Here is a 21,867-nt window from a genome sequence, read left to right as displayed (position 1 = left end):
CCATAAGGAGATACCCACAACATGTACACAACCTAGGGGTGTCCCCCGGGAAACTCCCTCCTTCACAAGGCCATTCAGTGCGGCCTGGAATCGAGGCTACGCAACCATGCATAAACTGTGAAATCAAATTTGCAATGAATAACATAATTATAAGATCTATCTAAATTTGGCTGCACTAGGTAATGCCTTATCTTATGTCACGTCGATAAAAGGAAATTGACAGGGAGAATGTCTGTCGACCCTAGAGAACTGTTTGATAATGAAGGCTTTTTCTGTCAACGTGAAAATTGCAACAACCTGTTAAAAGATGCTTTCAAGACAAGCTGTGGACATCATCTTTGTGCAGACTGTGTAGACAAAACTGAATACACGGCTAGAGCATTGAAAAGGTGAGCATGCAGCTCAGATAGCTAGTTGCTTTCGTAAGAATAAGTGCCTTATCCTTTTTTTGGTATAATAATTATATATAAAAGCAAGCTAGCTACTCTATGTAGTCTATATGTAATATGTAGTGATTGTATGATGAATGGTCTGAACAACATGTGTTTGTTTTCCTGTACAGACAAGCACAATGCCCTATAAAAAACTGCGAGAAAAGGTTACAGGTAGGTAGAATGATTCACAGGAAATCTGGCTGACCTTAATTGATTGTTTCAACTCTTTTTATAGTATTCCAATGATGTCGATTTGCGTGAACAGATACGCCAGTCGCATGTGTCGTGCGTTATTAATGGCTGCACCTGGAATGGAACCTACACAGCATACACTGTGAGTTCTATTTATGTGATCCTTCTCAGTGAAGCTTTCAGTAGTGTACGTAATAGATACAGCACGAGGTTGAGTGTTGTATGCAATGTATGCAATAATAGTCACAAGTTTGAGGGCGAGCTGCCTGTATATTGCATATTTATTATGCCTCAGTGCGCGTGCGCAAGCGAGATATACGGTAGTGTGTTTGTCTGTGTGTCTGTGTCTGTGTGTGTAGGCTGTTTTCTTGGATTTTAATTCGTGGATTTGCAAAATAATGCTTCGTTCTCGAGTTATATCTAGTTTTGTTTACTTGGCCTGGAATGAAGAGTGCGTAGCAAAACTTGTTCACCGAGTGTTGCTACTTTACTTAGTAGTTAGCTCTGCACTAGAATGCTAGCTATTCCATGGTAGCTGCAAGAGTGAGAAGAAAGCTGCAAGGCTCTACTGATGCAGCCATTAATTTTAAACTTAAACTTTTGGCATCGAATGTTTTTAACAACAATCATGATCAAAAATGTTTATCATGATAACTATAAAATGTGTGTATAAAAGTTATTAAAGTATATTTGCGTTGAGTTCAGCCCTGGAAATTATGTGGTCAATTAAGGGTTTATTTTTATGCTTTATGTGGTGGACAAGTATGCCTGGGACTTCTACATGGAAATGCTAACTTATCAGCTCTACAGCATAATTATAGATAGAAGCGCTTTTAACAAGGAATGAAGGTTGAATTCAACACAAATAGACTTTAGTAGCTTTATGTTATGTAGCTTTGGCATCTCCACCGAGGCATCAGCACCCGCGGTGCTTTCATTATAATAATTATTATACAACATGAAAAATCAGCTATATCGTATAGCGGATAAACTGATTGAAAATGTTTTAGCTAATTGCCACTCGGTCCCAGTAGTGCCATGCAGCATGATCGTCAAATTAAAAATCAGTTCAATTGCCTCATTCACCAAATTTACTCACTATACGGTTATATCACAACAACCCCTTACCAAATTATGCTACGTGACCGTGTAATTTTAATGCGGAAGAAACGGATAACTTTTATTATATGGTTATTACTTTATGTACTTGTCAAACTAATGCCCCACCCCCCATACTGGAGATAGGTGAGGATTAGCACATGATCTAATCCCCTACCTTTGGGCATGTTATTTGGTCTAATCCCCAATAGCCTAGTAGCCCCTAGTACAACATGGGGGTTATGTGAGAATTAGCCAACTCTTAAGTCCCTTATAGTTAGGGAAGCAATTTCAAGTCATCCCCACCTATCCCTGGTAGGGGGGGATTACTTTGACAAGTACGTGATACAAAGCATGATCATGAGACTGAGTGTTTTATGAAATATACAGCCCGGGGGCACAGCCCCAAGGGTGAGTTGCCTGTATAATTATTGCATAAAACACAAGGATTCTTATGTTATTATATGCATGTTTTATCATATCGCGACAACCCCTTACGCGACCATGTAATAATGGTATAATGACTTTTATTACACGCTTGTAACCTTGACAACGATATAAAATCGAATATAATATATTATATGTTTATTGAATTCCAGGACCACATTGGAGAGCATCCACCTGAAATTTATGAGGTAAGTGTATACAACTTCATAGACTTATATGGGTTGAATTGCTCAAAAACGTCAATACTGAGTTTTAAATTGAGTCAAGTCTATTATGTTTTTTTTTTATCTACAAGCCCGTCTCAAAGAAAAAAGCATCGCACATTATTGTGGAGATTCAACACAAAGAAAGTCTGGATTCAACTGCCCAGCAGCTAAGACAGAGTCTACTTCAGCGGGCAGCTCTCATTGAACAAATTACTGGTAGTGCTAGCTATGTTAAGCGCGTGAGTGCTGACTCATTAAAGAGGATCCAGGCTAATGGTGCAGCTTCCTCGAACAACAAACTTGGATTAAAATGTTTCTTGGATGACAGGTCTCAGACTCTAAATGCTCACACTGCAGGTCCTAAGGTGTGTCTGATAGAGTAAAAGGAAATATTATGTTTACCTTGTATATACATGTAGATACGCTTTCAGATCACGCCTGAGAGTGAACATTTGCCAATCCAACAGGCTGCCAACCAAGAGAGGAATCCAGATCAAATGGTCATTGGAAATACTGCACTGCCACCTATTGAATCAACTCAGCTGACCCCTCAATTGAATTCACTCAGCCTTACACCACTCTCTTCGCCTGTGAAGGAACGAGACCTAAAGTTCACCGATTCCGTTGGAGCAAGTCCATCTAGTCCAAAGCCTGTAAAGCGTCGAGGAAAACTCTCTTCGTTTCCCCCTATGGCTCCAGCTAACCTTTTTCAGACCCCACTCTCTCCTAACTGCCAGCAGGCAATGTCCACTCTGACACCAATCACTAACTCCTCTCTCATGGTCCCTGCCTCAACCCAAGCTACACCATACGTACCTCCCTCTAAGGCACCACCAGCTAGAAAGATGTTATTCTGCCCATATGCTGCTGTGCCTCCTGTAGTTGATGAATGTTCTCAGTGCAAGGATAATAAAAAGATGATAAAAAGTTTGGCTACCCAGAACACAGAAGTTGTTGATGTTTTGATGGCTGAGAATAAGACTTTAAAGATTATTCTCGTTGATATGATTAAGAACTGTATTTGCAATCGCAACAAGGAGAACAAGGTACCGGTACCCTTTCGTGGCCGTCTCAAGACATTTTGATATTCTTTTGTAAGTACAGAGTTGAATGGGTATGCACCAAATTATGTTTCGCATGGCTTAATCCCAGCAGTCGATCAATTTGTATCTACACTGGACCTTTCTCGTATGTTTTTTTATTGCCATCATTGGCATACATTCATCTTCTGTTTCTATCACCATGCATTCATTTCTCACTCACACACATATACACTCACTATTTTCACATTCAACTGAAAAAAATGTATCAGGAGTACTTGTATGTATCAGGGGTGTATATATCTATAGCCTGGTCAAGATGAACTCTTGCTGGCCTGGTAGCTAGACAGCAACAACAAAAGTTTGTTTAGATGCATAATAATAAGTAATCTAATCTGATCTGGTGAATTCCCTGGTTCATTCCCCTCCCTCCGCCACATGCACAATTAAGAGCTAGCTAGACAAGTCGTATAAAAGCTATATACTTCTATAATTATCTGGTCTGTCATTGTCATTGTCAGATATCTTAAATGTGCTGATATATATCTCTACCATATCACACGTACACAACGTCCAGATCTGAATTTGATATGCCAGGACACAAAGTCTCTCTAGGCACATCCAAAACTCCAGCACTATTTGATAAGTACCAGTGCCCCTACTGCAACCATCTCCTGAAGGATGCTGTGCAGCCAATATGTGGACACTGGCTGTGTGAATGCTGTGCTGTTCAGCTGTTAGCAGAGAGGTAAGTAGCCTAGCCTGCCGCAACATATTTGCTTTAGAACTGTCATCACATTATTTGTATCGACTTTTACAGCTTACCGAAATGCCCCAAACTTGACTGTGAAGAGTTTCTGAAATCGGACGAAGAAGGAGCTGAGGTAGGTCCACACTAAGAGCAACTGATTGATAAGCCTCAGAGCAATTTTTGTCTGTGGGAAGCAACTACCGTAAAACCTCGATTTAAAGCAACACTTTTTTGTTTTGCAAAAGTAAAGTTTTAATGTACACCAAAAAAATGAATTTATATGGTGCTATAATTATGGGCGATATGTCCAAGTGTCGCTTATTTAGAGGGTCGCCTTAAATCAAGGTTTTACGATAATATTTTACATATCTACTGATCTCTCCTCTGCAGTGTTTTCCTGATCGATTTGTGAGAAGGGAGATTGAGGGGATGATTGTCGGTTGCCCTCACCAACAGAAGGGATGCCAATGGGAGGGCAGGCTGGCAAAATTGGAAACTCATCTCAAAGCGTGTGACTTTCTTTCAGAAGAATGCAATCTATGTGGTGTTGTCTTGACTCCTGACCAAATTGGATCGCATGGACGAGTTTGCCCTAAGGCATTGATGAAGTGTCCACTTGCTGAGTTTGGATGCAGTTACACCCGCACGGTAAGTAATAGCATAGGACTATAAATTAAAACATTGTATCTTTGATTTTCAGATGACACGGGAAGAGCTAAAGCAACACGTTAATGATCATGGATTGGAGCATCTTCAGAGCGTTGCTGATGTATTAAAGCTTGTTAGATCGAATCACCAAAGCGTTGATAATCTTGATGAGATGATTGGTCAGAATGTGCCCATCTCACGATGTGGCGATCTTGTCGAGAAAGATGGAGCTGGTAAAAAAGGACCTGTAATTCATGCTGTTGTTTCTGGTAGCAATCGTAGCGAGGACCTCGGTTATCACTCCTTGCATGGTCAGACTAGAGGAAGAGTTGAAGACCAAGAATTCTTAAATACAACTGCTCTTGCAAAAATTGCTAAGGAGCTCGATACTAAAATATCTACCCATTTTAGACGAAAAGATGAGGAAATTGCCACCCTTACAAATACAGTGGTGAAAATGGAGAAAGCAATGCGATCAAAACATGCAGAGTTCGAAGATAGAGATTTTCGACTATCCCTAATTGAAAATAGTAACCATGACGGCACTATGATCTGGAAAATTCCACAATTCAGCCAGAGGATGGCCGATGCACAATCAGGCAAATACACATCCATCTTTAGCCTTCCATTTTTTTCAGGACGATATGGCTATAAAATGTGTTTGAGGCTCTACATTCTGGGAGACGGTATTGGAAAAAACACGCACATGTCGCTGTTCTTTGTGATCATGAAGGGAGAGTTTGACAACATTCTCAAATGGCCTTTCACATCCAAGGTGACCTTCAAGCTGATCAATCAGAAAGGGAATAGGGACATCATCGACACTTTCCAACCAGACCCCATGAGCAGCTCATTTCAGAAACCGAAGTCTGATATGAACATTGCTTCAGGCTGTCCAAGGTTTGTGTCTCACACTGAACTGAAAAACCAAGGCTTTATTGTTGAGGACACTGTATTCATTAAGTGTTCTATTGCTCTGTGACTATACAACCTTAAAGTATGCCCTTTCAGTGCCAGTATTATGCATTTGGAGTTTGAGTTTGAGTTTGAGTTTGTGCTTGCTGTTTTGTTTACAAAATCTGTACACACACTTCCATGTTTGGAGTGCATTATCACTAAAGATACCCTGAACCTCAACAATGCCACTGAATGCACTTATGGGGTGTAAGTAATGTGATAATGCAATAGTATTAGGGGACTACCCGGGTAAAACCCCTATCAGCTGCCCCCCAGTTTACATGTACGTAATCTAGGTAAATATTAGGGGACTACCCGGGGAAGACCCCTGTCAACAGTAAATGTCAGTTATGTAATTCAGTATGTACGTGGGCGTGATGCAGCAGTACCAGTGTCCGGAATGCAACAAGATACTGAAAGAAGCAGTGCAGATTAGGAGCTGTGGGCACTCTCTTTGCCAGACATGCACTGAAAAATTGATATATTTTGCGCAGAAAAACAAAAAGTGAGGTTTTGTAAATGTTGTTTCATCATTAAAATCAATGTATGACTATAATAATTATCATCAATGCAGAGCGGCTATTTGTCCACAGAAGGACTGCGACAGAATTGTTGAAAAACGTAATTTATTATGCAATACAAATGCAAAATTAAAGTGTTATAGATTTAATATGTATCTGCAATTTAACAGCTGTTTTATCTCCGCCACAGTGTTTCTCCGAAAATGAGGACCTAAAAAGAGAAGTGAACAGGTTTCTCGTGACTGCGATGAATTGTCGCATCGGGGATTGTTTCTGGCGAGGTCACATCAGAGACTATCAAGTAAAATCCTGCTATACACATGTTAATTATGCTAGCTATAATAGCCATTACAATGTCCATATTATAGTGATAAATATTCATGACTGTCAGAAAATCGCCGCTAAAATAATGGTATAACTGTATTCATAGCCACATCTGTGCAGGGGAGAAGCTACTCGAGCAGACTTATGTGTTTGTGTGTTAGTCTAGTCCATAAATGATAACAATATTCAAAGAAATACTATTACTGTAACAGCAAAACGAGTATAACTAGAGCACTGAAGTGTGCAAACCCTCCGGCGTTAATTTGGGGTTTAGTGTACATAGTTTACAGCCTTGCGCCAAAGCCGCGTGTACATCTAGAGCATCATGCAGGTTCGAGCTTCTTAGTTTGCTCGCTTCATTTGACAACGAAGCTTTAACATCAAAATCTGCAACTACTATACATTGTTGTGTTGAGGCTATCCATGGCACAAACACATGCAGCGCTATCGCACCCAGGTGCAGAGCAGACTCAGAACAACAGACATGCAGACAGACAGACAGACACTCACAGACAGACAGACAGACAGATAGACAGACAGACAGACAAGCATACTGACTGACTACTATACTCTGTGGCATCCGTGCGCCTGGGTTAATTATGCGTGTGGTTGTCGAAAGGGTCACATATGCATATGGGCAACATTGCCTTACAAAGGTGGTGCTCCCCTTAAAACACGTAAAGAAATAAGTAAAACCATATACATGCAGTAGCAGGAAATGTTCGCAGGTACACATTTTTGCTATTGGCTCCAGAGCGCACTCAGCATAAAATTTCGTGGGTTCTAATATTCATGGTTCAATGCCAGGAAACCACACCCACTAATAGCTTTGCATGTGAAATACTGTATAGCTGGTAATTTCAGGGGGGGACAAAATATTCGTGGTTTTCGTGGTTGGAGCTCAGACCATGAATATTTTACCCACGAATGAAGCGACCTTGCCTACCTTTACCTGCAGTGCAAGCAGCAACCACGAAAATATTATCCACGAAGTGACTAAATATTGCTCACAACCACGAATGTTTTGCCCCCCGAAAATTACCGACTATACTGTACCATGCAGGAGCCCATATGGGCTCCTGACGGTACCAGCTAGTGCGTGGGAGTTTTTCCCGGTTTTAAATTTCGTGTTAATTGCTCTGCCCTCGAAAAACATTCAATTTTGCACCTCACAAAAATGTCTCACTGTACGGTAATCTGGTAATCTAGTGTTCCAAACTAAGGAAAAAACTATGTAAACGAGTATTGTCATGTTTACATAAATTATTCCTTTTTTCAGGACCATTACACAGAAATGCATTTGTTTCTGGTGCAGGTAAGTTGTGTGAGTATTTCATTCCATCCATCATATGGATGCCTTATCATGATTCAGGAGCTACCAGGGAAAGGTGTCACCTCAGTCTCACAACATCGTATCTCCCTAAAAGTGGCTGCCGACATTAAAAGTAGAGTAAGTTTCGACTCTGGAATTGAAAGCTTTTCATGCTTTGAACAAGTAACTCAACCTATGGTGGTTCTTCAAGACGTATCAGGCACTCAGATAGACTATTTTCAGAACGAGGTAAAACCCTTATATCATGCATGCTCATCTATACTGCAATTTTTTTAATAGCTTCATCTTGAGAGTATACCAGACCCTGAGAGCACCAACCGCATGGGCGAGGTTTCGCAGCTGGTATCTGGAAGTGCAGGCTTCTCCGATACATTTAGTATCTCTGCACAAGACTACCCCTTACTCAACACGAACTGCAACCATTAGCAAAGCAAATGGATTCTCTTCAAAAGATACCCGATCCACATCAACAACCACCCGTGAATAGAGTGTCATCAGGTAAGCGCCATCAACTGTCGGCAGTGAAACAAGGCCAAAAGTCTCACTCCAGATCTCTCAGTCTTCCACCTATACCTTTAAACCTTGTAAAGGGTAATCAACCTCTCATGGAAAGTGTCAAAACCACCAGTGCAGTACAGAAGTCTCACTGCCGTTCAAGACAAACTTCCCTCACAATGCCACTAGTGTCAGCTGATGTGTCTGCTCCACGGAAACGACCTACCTCGGCAAAGGCCACATGCTTTGCCATTGGACTTCCATCACCCACACGAAAAATATGTTTACCACCCTTGCAGAAAATTTCTTCGTCCATTCTCCAAAGCAAAAGCCTACCTCCGGTGAATGCGTGCACTGTAAGCATAAAGACTTTGAGATACAGCGGTTGAAAGCTGAAGCTGAACTAAGAGTCTAGTAATTTCGTGGCAACTCCATATTTGCTACAATGTCATAAATAATTGTGTATGCATTCATGCGTGCGAGAATTCTTCTCAATATTTGAGACAGTCACTATACAAATGCTTGCGAAATAAAAATTTACAGCAATTGTGGGTTAGCCTCGATTCCAGGGCGCTCTCAAGTACTTTCCCTAATAGGCCTAAGGGCTCTATAAAGGTACGTAGTCTACGTACGTAGTACAGTCACTTACAGGTACCTACGTAGCTAGATAGCTAGCTATAATATAGATGTCAGGTTGCTGGTCAGCCTGAAATGGCAGCTGGTCTGTACTAGACTCGCAAGCCGTCACTGTTGCAGGCGAACAGTAGACTGGTCAAACTCCGTGTAGAGACTTGTGTTGCACAGTCAGCATATCAGATAAGATTCTAAGTGGCTGCGGTTTTCGTGACGTCACTATACTGCTGTGCTACGTAGAACGTCACTATCAACTCTTGCGGTAAGTGGCAACTAACCGCATGCGGTTAGTTGCCACAAATATCGTGGCAAACCTTACACGAGTCTCTACACGGAGTTTGACCAGTCTACTGTGTTCGCCTGCAACAGTGACGGCTTGCGAGTCTAGGTCTGTACAGTAGATAATTTAGTTTAGATCTAGCTGTAGCTATCCTTGCACGTCTACTCTAAAATACTCTGATAGATCTACAATGTCTTCTAAAATGTATCTTGAAGATCTCTTTGGAGTTGGAGATACTGAAAAGTACCAGCACTATATTTGTCCAGGTTGTAATGACATTTTGAAGGATGCTGTGCAGACCAACTGTGGGCATTTTCTCTGCGAAGACTGTGCTGGACTGTTATTCTACACACACAAAGAGTAAGTATAGACTTATAAGCGCGCTAGCATGCTATAGTATTGATACCCTCCTCTCCGTACAGGGCAACACGGTGTCCACAGAATGGCTGCAGGCAAATATTGCTCGGAAGTGATGGAACTAAGGTATAGTTCAGTTGTAATGTTTTTAGCTATTAACAAACGATCTATAGTCACTATAATTATAGTGTTAATTATTAATTGTCTTGTCCCACAGTATTTTCCTGACAAACATTTGCGTAGAGAGATAGACGAACTGCAAGTGACATGCTGTATACATGGATGTGATTGGAATGGGTGCTACAAAGATTACACAGTATGTCTCCTTTCCTCTGATTAATTCACATGTTAGCTGCACACGAGTTGCACATAATTATGGGGTCTTACAGCGGTTTTCAGAGTTCTTGCATCTCCAATGTCTAGAGCGAAAATACCTGTCACGTGATATTCTTGTAAGCATTGAGGCTGGACAACATCACGCGAGCACTATTATTGCTGAGTCAGGCAAGTTTTTTACATCGAGTTTTCAATGTAAGCACAAAAAAAATTACTCGTTACTACACTGTTAAAAATGATGTGTTCTGGAACACACTTTTGGGATGTTGGTATGACACTTTAAATTTGACACCCCTAAAGGTGTTTTGTAACACATAGACTGTTGTGTGTCGCTGAACACATTGGCAAGTGTGTTATCTAGCACATGCATAAGTGCCTTCAAGCACACTAATAATGGTAAAGTGTTGTCTAGCACATAATTACATACAGTGCCTTCAAGCACACTAATAATGGTAAAGTGTTGTCTAGCACATGCATACAGTGCGTTCAAGCACACTAATAATGGTTGTCTAGCACATGCATACAGTGCATGTGCACCTCGTAACTTGGTTATTTTCAGGACGGTATAGTGTAGTTGCTCTATGTTAGTTAGCTTGGTGCTGTTGCAATTTCAACGAAATGTACAAGTCATTTAACACAAATTAAAAACACATCTATACAACGAATGACTATTTAAATGTTATACGGATCATTACAACACATTACTGTTAATGACAGCACATCACATGTTCCCTTTTTGACGAAAGAGCGCACAGCAGCAGTAGCACATTTTGATTGAAGTCATCTTGTCATCTTGTCATGTTGTGTGTCGCTGAACACATTGGCAAGTGTGTTATCTAGCACATGCATAAGTGCCTTCAAGCACACTAATAATGGTAAAGTGTTGTCTAGCACATAATTACATACAGTGCCTTCAAGCACACTAATAATGGTAAAGTGTTGTCTAGCACATGCATACAGTGCGTTCAAGCACACTAATAATGGTTGTCTAGCACATGCATACAGTGCATGTGCACCTCGTAACTTGGTTATTTTCAGGACGGTATAGTGTAGTTGCTCTATGTTAGTTAGCTTGGTGCTGTTGCAATTTCAACGAAATGTACAAGTCATTTAACACAATTTAAAAACACATCTATACAACGAATGACTATTTAAATGTTATACGGATCATTACAACACATTACTGTTAATGACAGCACATCACATGTTCCCTTTTTGACGAAAGAGCGCACAGCAGCAGTAGCACATTTTGATTGAAGTCATCTTGTCATCTTGTCATCTTGTCTTGTCCTAAATAATAAATATAATTATGTCTGGTAAGCATATCTATTACTCCACGTACCTGGATACTTTTCTGCACATTTATAGCAGTTAGTATGTCCCAGAGAATAGTCACTTCTGTACCCAAACCAGTGCTCAAGTCAAAAATGAGGTCAAGTTCTGGGCTGAGTTGTGAGAAAGGCTATATATAATTTATATGATCATATCACACATAGTATTGCACCAGCTTACCACATGAATGGCCTTTGGAAGCTCCATGAAGTGCTACAGTAGTGTATGTTCTTCAGGAAAGCTAAATACTCAGTGCAGTTAGTATAGAGCTAAATTGAGTTCTTCTCCAGTTCTTGAGTCTTTGTTGATTTTAATTAAAGCACACTACATGTGCTTCTAGCCTCAATGCGCATGCGCACACAGAAGGTCTGGACTTAGCCACTTAGCTCTATATAGCATGCATGTAGAGATTCTACATGCATTGCAGGCTTCTATATACTATAGCCATACTTTTAGGACCTGGATTTCTGGGTTTGCAAAGTATAAAGCTTCCTTTGAGAGTGATAGCAAGTTGTTTTCCGCATTTGCAGGGACTGCAGCATTTCAACTCTTATTTCACTTGCACATACTTAGCACTCTTGGTGATCTAACTTTACTAAGTGGAACATAAATATTAATTCTGGTATCTGAAAAGTAAAAAGACCTTCTTAATATCTTATATATCGTGTGCTACTTTACACCACTGTATGGATGTCAGTGTGTTCAGTAACACACCATTCTGTTGTGTCACCCAAGTGTGTTGTTGAGCACGACAAACACACGAGTGTGTTCATTAACACACCACTGACATTTACCTACTAAAATTAGTGTGCTACGTAACACCCCATTTTTAACAGTGTAGTTATTCAGAGTCTGAAATAGGCGTGTAGATTCCCAGAACTGCATGTTTGAAGTGGCTTGCCCAGCCCCTGGCCTGCCTATAATACTTATTTTGTGTTGCTGCAAGAGTCATATAGACAGTAGAATCTCTTTTAGACTTAGTTCTAGACTGAGACATCCAGTCCTGTGTAACTAATAGTAGCTCACAAAACTATTGGAACTGCTTACAATCTCAAGGATAGCTTCAGCGGTGGTGCAAAGGCTTTCAAAGGCTCTTTCCAAGGTTGATTTTCTCCCAGTTTATCGCATATCTAACGTATTGGAGAAAAATCGGTTTGAAATGAGTCTTTTGTTAGGTAATGTTCATGTGACAGGTACTTTCGCTCTAGATATTGCAAATGCAAGAACTCTGAAAACTGCTGTACTACAGATTTCCTATAACTTATTTCCTTGTAAATTTTCGAGAGGCACTTAAATTTCGTGGAATGGCCTCTAAATCGCATTTCGTGGACCAAGATTGCTAAACCATGAAAACAGCGAAATAAAGCCCCTCGAAAATTTCGCGCTATACGGTATAAGTTCTTGTGAGTCCTTACAATGCCACAGCTGTATAATCATGCTAATCAAATATGGATAGGGTGTATCTGAATAATGTGTTATGGTTTGGCTTTGTTATTGCAGTCTCATCATCCAAAGCATCCACCTGCAGTTTGGGAGGTAAGCACTGTACTGCAGGAATTTATAAGGTGAGGGTGTGGGGTGCAAAGATAATTCACAACCGAGACAGCCAGACATGTGGCCCCTGTATTGGGGTGTGGGGTGCAAAGAGAATTCACAACTGAGACAGCCAGACATGTGGCCCCTGTATAACATTAACATACATGTAGCCACAGTAGGTGTACACATGATGACCATGCATATTTACACCAATATTACTTGGTACCAATAATTATTACTTGTACTTACTATCGTACTGTAGTATTTTGCTAATGGTCATGACTAAATAAAATGTCTACACATGCAGTCGGTGTCCAAAAGGAGAGCCTCACATGTTCTGATCCCCATACAAGATAAGCAGCGAGCACTTAACGAAACTCCACAATCCCTCAGACAAACAGCACAACAACTGAAGCAAAGTTCTGATGATCTCATTCAGAAGGCAGAAAACATCGAAAAGCTCTCAGGCAAAGCTGAATATGTCGAGCGTTGGAGCGCTGACTCACTTCGAAAACTTCAGAAAGAAACTGGAGCAGAAGCTACTTCAAATCAGAGCTTGAAACGTGCTGGTGAGCTGTTGATGTTCCGAGAAGACAGATCAGGCACATTGGATGCTCCAACAGCAAGCAATCAGGCATGTGCATAAATTGAGTGTATAATTATAGACAATGCTAGCTTAGGATCCTCATAGCATATCTGTCCTTAGAGTCTAATTTATTTTACTTGTATCCCGTTTCAAATTATGTGTTGCTTGCTTAGCGTAAAAAAGTACTCCACACGTCATCAAAATTCATGTGTACGCACTTTAACAAATGTATCCCTCTTATATATAGATACATTTTGAGACCACTCCTGAAATGGAGCTAACACTACCACGTTCAGTTAAAGAGGCCTCGAAGCAAGAAAAACGTCAACTTGTACCAGGGTCATCGGGAAAGCCTACCACTCTACTTATTCGTGGTGCTTCTAATCCAATCACTCAAACTTCTCCTATCAATCTTCCTTCTCTACCATCATCAGTAGTGGAGCAAGGATGTATCCACTCGGCTAAAGCAAGCAACTGTACAAGCGATGGTGCCAGGGCCTCAAGTCCAAGGAAGGAATCTTCGAGAATTCGACGCCGAAACGTACCTTCTGCTCTTCAACAGGTCAATCCCGAACAGGTTACTCTTCCAACTCTTTCACCACCATCACATCTACCTCCCATTCCGATGCCTAGCAGTCGTAATCAACCACTCTCCCCTAGGGCTTATCCGCTACGCCCCCCATTTCCTGTCACACCACAACCTGAAATTCTAAGTGCGAAGAGAACACCGGTGCCAAAATTCTCGAATAAAAAGGCCAGCACTATGCCACAAGAGTCAAGTCAATGCCTCCATTGTAAAGTATACATGAAGAAAATAAAGGTTTTGACTTTTGCTGTGGAGGGATTTATTAAAGAATGCCCTACTCACAGTTGCAGCAAGAAAAGCGAAACACCCTACCGGAAGCGATTTATGTCAGTTTAAATTAAAAGTGTACCCTTTATTATTATAGTCTCACTCTTATAATAAAAACCCATTATTTTGTCCCTGCATGTTTACTCAAAAAAGACATTTTTGTATACATTAATTTTTTGCAGTAGTAGTCTATAATCTTTTTGTGGATCACTATGTTCCATGAATGTGTTGTCATGGTTTTCCTCAAAGTGTGAGTATATTTACATAAAAAAATTCGATCGTGTTTGGTAAAGGGGGACAAGAAACTGGTGAAATATCAACACACTATCGAGCACATTTCAGGTCCAGTGTGAACTAAAAGGTTTGGTGTAGTGCCTCGATACTTTGTAGAAATGATTCCTCTTGCATGCAGCATATCGGGAACGGCCATCTTTGTTTGCAGATAATATCGTACTTTCTATGGGGACAATTTAGAGCATTTCTCCAGAAGCAGTGCAATAGCTCCAGTGACATGAGGTCCAGCAAAAGAGGATCAGTGTTCGATTGAATATTTCATCTTCTCTTGTGGACCCTGCAACAGTAATGACACCGGGAATTGAACCTGGTATAGTCTTGCAAGAATTTCCAGAACTTTCAGTCCGGCTGTTTCCTGAGATTCCAACAATTGTTACTCCACTGTCAATTGCTCTTTTTATTGCTCGATTTTTGCTAGCTCCAGTAACAGATAGGTTCACTACTGCTGATCGGCTTTTGTACTTGTTAACTCTGTTGATAATGCATTCTAATCCAAGCAAAATTGAGTTCCACGATCCAGTTCTGTCACAGCCAAGTACTCGAACAGACAGAAGATGAACAGACAGAAGATGAGCTCCAGGGGCTACCTGGAGCTGCAGGTAGCTAAAAGGAGCTGCTAAAAGGAGCTGCTAAAAGGTGCACATAGCTAAGCATTTCGTAGACTAGGATTGCTAACACGAAAAAACAGCAAAAATAAAGCCCCCTCGAAAATGTTACGCTATCCGGTATAAGTCTTTCAATGCCACAGCTATATAACTAATCAAATATGGATAGGGTGTATCTGAATAATGTATTATGGTTTGGCTTCGTTATTGCAGTCTCACCATCCAAAGCACCCACCTGCAGTTTGGAAGGTAAGCACTGTACCATAGGAATTTATAAAGTGGGAGGTGGTGTAGCCAGACACATGTGGCCCCCATGTAGGCAGAGGAGGTACGACAGGCACGGTGCAGCTCAGGCAATTAGCCTTTGATTGAGCAATAATTATCCGCCCACGCCCCGCCCACGTCGTATGTTTTTGCTGAGAGTAATCAGTGGCTAATTGCTTGAGCTGCACCGCGCCTGTCGGACCTCCTCTGCTATGTAGGTGTGTGACTTGTGTACTTACTATGAGAGCATGACAAGCATGTAAAAAAAGGTGCACATAGTGCAAAACATATAACATTGCAAAAAAGCAACGATCTAAAATTTAGTAAATGTTACCTATAAGTACAAGTATATAAAATGAGCTTTTCTATGTAAATTTAATGCTTAAACACATGATACAATTCCATCTCATAGAGCTAGATTTAGTAGAAGCAAATTCATTCAATTAAACCGAGAATCAGCATCAATCACAGCCCCATGGGCTCATTGTGAACATACTGAACAAATCTCTGAAGCAGAGGCATGGAGAAGTCTGGTTGAGGGAGGTTGGTCTCTATCCAGCTAATCTCTCCGCTGATTGTGGGGTTATAAGCCTCCATTATGAGAATGGTCTCTTTGGCTTGGCTGAGGAAATTGAATTCGTCACAGATGTAGTCTATTTCCTCACAGGTGCATTGAAGGTGTAGCATTGATTGGGGGTATAGTTGAGATAGGATGTTCTTCGTCTGAAGAGAAAGGAAGGAGATATAATTATAGCTAGCTTTGTACAGGCAAACAAACTAAGATAGTTAATTAATTATGTGAAGCTGCAGTAATGTTTGGCAGTAGTATAATTATACAATGTTGTGGTCACCCTTAGCTATTACAATACTGTTGGTCTTTCTTATAATTTTTAAAGGGGTGTTTCACTAGCTGTTCAACAATAAAATTTAAGCAAGCATACTGCATACTTACCCATTCACACGAAGTGCGCACCAGTTTGTCAGCAACATATCGTAGCAACCTTACATCTGCATCAGGTTGCTCCCCAGTAATCGCTTCGAGAGACCAGAGATTAGCTTTAGCATCTCTTAAGGCACAAGTGATATTGAGGGCTTTTGATAGAAGGTCGAGAGAAAAAGTATTGCTCTGGATTGATCTGGATTCATCCTCTTCATCTCGAATAACTGAGAATAACTTCCCTTCCTGTAAATGTGAAGATTTACGAAATTAGACCTTTTGTTCAGCACATCCATACATAGTACAATTTTGAATGTGTATTTCACCTCAGATATATGGGTATTCAATTGCATACAGTGCACATGCATGTTACGAAGCAATTTGATTTAATTATGAAGGAACTCACATGAACTCGACGTAAGACCTCTATTCCATTTTTCATCTGTGTGAGAGCTTGTGTAGCATTGAGCTCTGCACAGTCGGAGGCTGAGGGTGCCGAGGTGGGAGCAGCTGTCACTAGTCCTGCTGTTAGAGACAAGAGAATCAGCTGTACTGCAATACTTGAGAGGTTGCCTCGACTGAGTGTGGCCATTTCTATGGTTGCTTGTAGGGAAAGATTTCTGATTAGGTCTCAATAAAAAGTTGCACTGGAGTTAGACAGCTGATTATTTGTCTTCGAACTAAGCACTATAATGAGTTGTGTTGTGGAGTGAGTACCCTTTTTTATAGTACCTATTTCTGAAACAACACTATCGTCACAGTGATCAAATTTCACACTGATGGGTTCCATCCTTCCAATAAAAGGCTTCTCATAATTACAATCTCCTTACCAACATAAATTAGCGACACTGTAACTAATTAACCACTGCAAGGTGCTTCCAAGTGTACATGCATGACAGGCGTTCAGTTGGTGCAATTATTACCTATAAAGCTTTAAACTTACCTGCAAGGGTGAGGAAAGATCGAGCTGCACTGCTCAGAGTCTCCAAGTAGAAACTTTTCTTTTCATTATTACATTTTTCCGTATGTAATCCGTATTTGGTGATGATTTTCAGTATAAACGATGTGAAAAGGAGTACAAAAGAGTTTAACGTGTTGAAACTTTACCTATACTTGCAATTGTAGCTGCATGATTATTGTGAACATTTTTACAACACTACATATATAAATTATAGTCATGTATGGTAGCGAACCAACCGGTGACACCAAAGATTAATTAATATGAGCCCATTAAGCTATAATTATGTATACATGCAGTCGATAGATAGTAATCAAGTCAGCTCTACTTCCATGCAATAATGTGTACATCCAACTAGAAAAACACTTGCAATGTGAAAAATTGTTAGGATTGGCCAGGGGAACCACAAAAAAGTGTGGAAACAAGAAATCAGACTAGAGCACAACTCCAATCCGTTACAACGTCAATCACATGTACTGGTAGCTAGTTTTCCATGTTTTCCCGTCCATGCGCCAATATACCACGCAATTTTTACTGGTGCATGGAGTGATGACCATGCAATCCCTATATATTTATATTTTGGAATGTGCGGGAATATAATCATGTGATTTGTACTGAATTGATGTTCCTAATACATGGAGTCTTGAGCACAGGTATACACAGTCCATCCATGTGTAGTAACATTCACGGACCGTACTGCATGGTGACCTGCATGGAATGATGTGGTGGATGGAAGCTGCATGCATGGTAGATGGATCTGGAACACAGTCTATATACTATGCATTGTACATGTTCATGACGTTGTAACGGATTGGAGTTATGCTCTCGTCTGATTTCTTGTTTCCACGCTTTTTTGTGGTTCCCCTGGCCAATCTTCACATTGCAAATGTTTTTCTCCCTTTCTTTTTCAGCACAGAAGTATAAATTTACGTATTATGACATGCATAAGTGGAACGTCAAGAGGCAGTACAGAAGTTGAAGAAGAGAAGACAGGACTAATCAGATATCTTCTCGAATGTCTTTGGACTAATAATTCAGTAATGAGTAATCAGTATTGCTTGATATGTTGAATTTGTGAATTAGTATTATAAATGCCGTCAGAGAAAGGGAGCTAGAGCTGAACAATGTGAAGAAAAGCAACAGGCTCTCAGTCTGGAAAAGCACTGCTGCTGCACTGATTTTAGGCACACGGTTTCTTAGCCACGCCTATCTATTATTATTGGCCACACCGCAATTGCTGAGTCATTAAAGATGGCGGAATTGTCTAGGTAAGAGAAATAGAGACTGAGAGGTCATCTGCCTCGTGGAAGCAATCGCAAATCTGAAGAAGCGCTTTGTAATCCAGGTTGTAGTCGTTTGGAAACCCTGTGCAGAATGTCCTGGAGATGGCTGTACTTGGAGTAAATGCTGGGCAAGAAACTTACTTACTTACTTACTCACTCACTCATTTACTTACTTACTTATGCACCTATTAATGTCAGTCCCCTCTACCCCCCCCCTGCGGGGCATAGTGGGGTTTTGTTGGGGTTTTGATTCAGCAAGTAACCCCGAGGTGCGGGATAGGGTGGGGAATTTGACTTCCTCAATATACAAACTTATAGCAGTAATATCCGGAAAAGTATAGCACATACACACGTGTAGTCAAATCCCGGGGTTGTTAAGTGGGTGTATGGGAGGAGAAGTGGGGATTTGATTTCAACCAGGCCCCCTGGGGTGGGGCAATTGATATTGATGTAAATCAAATCCCCACTAAACCCCGACCTAGCCCGCATGGGGGGTAGTGGGGACTGAAATTGATAGGTGCATTAGTCAGTCAGACAAAGAGCGGTGAAACGTCGAAATAGTGCCATTTTTAAAATGACATTATTCATTCATTAAAATGTTCATGAATTATGAAATGAGAGATACAAAGAGAGAAAAGGCTAAATAAACTATATCTGTTCAGCCAGTTTCTTGATGTGGCCTTTCCCTGCAGAGATAGAACAGTTTGAACATGAGTCAAATATTGCTAATCACGGGCAAACCCACTGCCAATCCTATGTAAAACCTACTGGTACATGGTTTTACTAATGACTATAACGCCCACATACTCTCAGTCACTCACACCCACACATGCACCCACCACAGGAGTAACCAATCGTTCACTATAAGAGATGTCAATGTACACGCAGAGGCCATATCTGAACATTTCGCAACATGACACGTACACAAAGGATGCACATACACAAAGGATGCACATACACAAAGGATGCACATACACAAAGGATGCACATACACACAGGATCCTTGCAACATGACATCGTATACAAATTAATAATTGTAGACAATAGTACAACATAATTATGCTCACATAAATCTTTGGTTATTCAGTATAATTACGCTCTACTATGAAGAAGGAAACATTTCATGATTCATGGCACAGTTTGTGTTCACTCAGTCTGTGGATTTGTCATTATGTACTTGTACAGTTCCATTAACTTTTTCTGTAGGACGGGATCTGATGTGTCGGTACTCTCGGCCACATCCTCTTCTGATTCTTCCACTATCTCCTCTAGCCCTTGCAAGGTCTTTAGTTCCTTCTTCAGTTCGTTTAACTTCAAACGGAGCCCGTCAATGCTCCTAAGAAGCTCATCGTGGGTGAGCTGATCATCTTTATCGGAATCCAACAGTGTGAAGATGTGCTGAGTCGGTATTTCTTCGTCGAACTCGCCAGCATCGATAGTTTTGGAATTGTAAAATGTACTCACATTGAAGCAACTCGATTGCATTTCTTGTTTTATTTATCTCCTTTGCCACAATACTAATGTCCCTCTCAATCTCCACCTCTTTCTCTATCAGTTCAACCTCCTTATCCATAAATTTTTTTGCAGTACAAATTTGTACACTATGTTTATGCCTCGAAGCGTAGCCGCACGAGGGATACGGTAAAGTGTGTGTGGTGTAACTGCTAAATGGTTACAGTGCAATACAAACTAAGATTCTAGCCACTTTCCCTTGGATTTTGATTCGTGCTAAAACCAACTCGAGTTATGGCTATAGTTTACTTACAGAGAAGGCTGTTGTAGCATCATCTGTTTGCACAAACTTTCTATATTTAACTTATGAGTTAGCATTGCAACTAAAGCGCTAGCAGGCTATTTGTTAGCTACAAGAGTAAAGCTGTACACAAGTCTCGAGGGCAAAATCAAGTAGAGCTAGGAGGTCTGGAGACTCTTGCAGCATTTCGGTGTGCTCTAGCGGAATGTGGTCAGAGTCGATGGCAATGAAACAGAAGAGGTCTGACATGCATGCACAAATCACTACAAGTTCAGTGCATTGCGGTCATGTGATACCATCCAGGAATACACAGCACTTATAGTTATTCATGCACCACACATCCTATGTCATGTGATTAGAAGCAAGTATTGCCTCTATGGAAGTTGGATTTTTTTGGTGGAATTTGGATAGTACCAATGAAATGCGAGTATTGCTACATCTACTCGTTCTTTAAGCCTCCAATGTCACAAAGTCTCTAAGTAATTGACATTCCCCAAGAGCACACAGAAATGTTTCAAGAGTCTCCAGACCTTTTCTCCCTTCTTTCCGGTATGGCCCCCAGACTAACAATGTACACAGTACTACAGCCCAGAAGCCAGCAGCCCAGAGGAGGCGAGACATGTCATCTAGTCACATTGCAATGGAATGTGTGGCATACAATGTTTACGTTAGGCTTTTGACCTTTAACCTTTCCTTACATTTTAGTGTAGCTATGGTGCCTGCGGTACATGCGGTAGATCTACTGTTGTGCTCTCCAGCAAGCTCACATCACCTTCTAGTAATCTCGAATATTGTAAACTGTTATGGAACGGCAACCTACCTGAGTTAACCTCCCTAAATTGTTAGTAATAACACGGATTACAAGCCACAAAACTATTTCTAGCCTAAGACTTCTCTTTCTTCACCATTTAACGACTGTGAACAGTGGGCCCTGAAAATGAATATTCTCCCTTCAACGCTTGACTACAGTTTTGACTTATGAGAACACCCACAATTTTAACACTTTTAGCACATGTGTAATAAATCAATGTCACTATATCAAGGGCGTATTTGTATGAAATTCAATGTAACTTAATTTTTGTGCTTAGCTATAGCTGCCCGCTCCAGGCGGCTCTTTGTGTATGGGAGCCTCCGCTCCACTGCCTTTTGTCTTGTGCATATACTTATATGTAATACTCACTATCAAGGGTGTATATATTTGTAGTAATGTGGGTATTGTTGTTCTTTGTCATAATTAATTTTTGTGGCTAGCTATATATAGACGGCTCTTTGTGTATATATGGGAGCTCGAGCCTCTACTACACTACTCACCCTCCACCCCTCAGTCACCCTCCACCCTCTCACCCTGTCTTTTGTCTTGTGCATACTTATATACATGTATACCTTAAAGGCTTTGTTCTTGTGCATTTATCAG

The 21,867-nt window shown here is 40.7% G+C and overlaps 4 protein-coding genes and 1 long non-coding RNA gene across 5 annotated transcripts; 3 read left to right on the top strand and 2 right to left on the bottom strand.

The window, feature by feature from the left end:
• Nucleotides 1–106: 106 nt before the first annotated feature.
• On the top strand, nucleotides 107–3,698 carry LOC135334660 (uncharacterized). The gene is made up of 6 exons (XM_064529935.1): nucleotides 107–389; nucleotides 563–605; nucleotides 670–768; nucleotides 2,324–2,359; nucleotides 2,467–2,742; nucleotides 2,797–3,698. Exons 1-6 carry the CDS (start codon nucleotides 229–231, stop codon nucleotides 3,460–3,462), a joined length of 1,281 nt encoding a protein of 426 aa, XP_064386005.1. The 5' UTR covers nucleotides 107–228; the 3' UTR covers nucleotides 3,463–3,698.
• A 149-nt stretch (nucleotides 3,699–3,847) lies between these two features.
• Nucleotides 3,848–5,956, top strand: LOC135334655 (TNF receptor-associated factor 5-like). The gene is made up of 4 exons (XM_064529928.1): nucleotides 3,848–4,165; nucleotides 4,238–4,301; nucleotides 4,559–4,816; nucleotides 4,869–5,956. Exons 1-4 carry the CDS (start codon nucleotides 4,008–4,010, stop codon nucleotides 5,796–5,798), a joined length of 1,410 nt encoding a protein of 469 aa, XP_064385998.1. The 5' UTR covers nucleotides 3,848–4,007; the 3' UTR covers nucleotides 5,799–5,956.
• A 3,059-nt stretch (nucleotides 5,957–9,015) lies between these two features.
• LOC135334656 (uncharacterized) lies at nucleotides 9,016–14,613 on the top strand. The gene is made up of 7 exons (XM_064529929.1): nucleotides 9,016–9,167; nucleotides 9,468–9,719; nucleotides 9,782–9,842; nucleotides 9,934–10,032; nucleotides 12,885–12,920; nucleotides 13,228–13,554; nucleotides 13,754–14,613. The coding sequence occupies exons 2-7, from the start codon at nucleotides 9,550–9,552 to the stop codon at nucleotides 14,426–14,428; spliced, it is 1,368 nt and encodes a 455-aa protein (XP_064385999.1). The 5' UTR covers nucleotides 9,016–9,167; nucleotides 9,468–9,549; the 3' UTR covers nucleotides 14,429–14,613.
• On the bottom strand, nucleotides 10,999–12,106 carry LOC135334670 (uncharacterized). The gene is made up of 3 exons (XR_010394355.1): nucleotides 11,565–12,106; nucleotides 11,395–11,497; nucleotides 10,999–11,342 (listed from the first exon to the last, which is right to left on the bottom strand). It is a non-coding gene; the product is annotated as an uncharacterized LOC135334670 (long non-coding RNA).
• Nucleotides 14,614–15,582: 969 nt separating the features above from the next.
• LOC135334663 (uncharacterized) lies at nucleotides 15,583–17,202 on the bottom strand. Its single transcript, XM_064529937.1, has 3 exons — nucleotides 16,866–17,202; nucleotides 16,475–16,705; nucleotides 15,583–16,245 (listed from the first exon to the last, which is right to left on the bottom strand). The coding sequence occupies exons 1-3, from the start codon at nucleotides 17,049–17,051 to the stop codon at nucleotides 15,988–15,990; spliced, it is 675 nt and encodes a 224-aa protein (XP_064386007.1). The 5' UTR covers nucleotides 17,052–17,202; the 3' UTR covers nucleotides 15,583–15,987.
• Between the last annotated feature and the right edge of the window lie 4,665 nt (nucleotides 17,203–21,867).

This window comes from Halichondria panicea, chromosome 4, assembly GCF_963675165.1.
Source record: "Halichondria panicea chromosome 4, odHalPani1.1, whole genome shotgun sequence".
NCBI classification, from domain to species: domain Eukaryota; kingdom Metazoa; phylum Porifera; class Demospongiae; order Suberitida; family Halichondriidae; genus Halichondria; species Halichondria panicea.
This window is presented reverse-complemented; position numbering and strand designations above follow the sequence as displayed.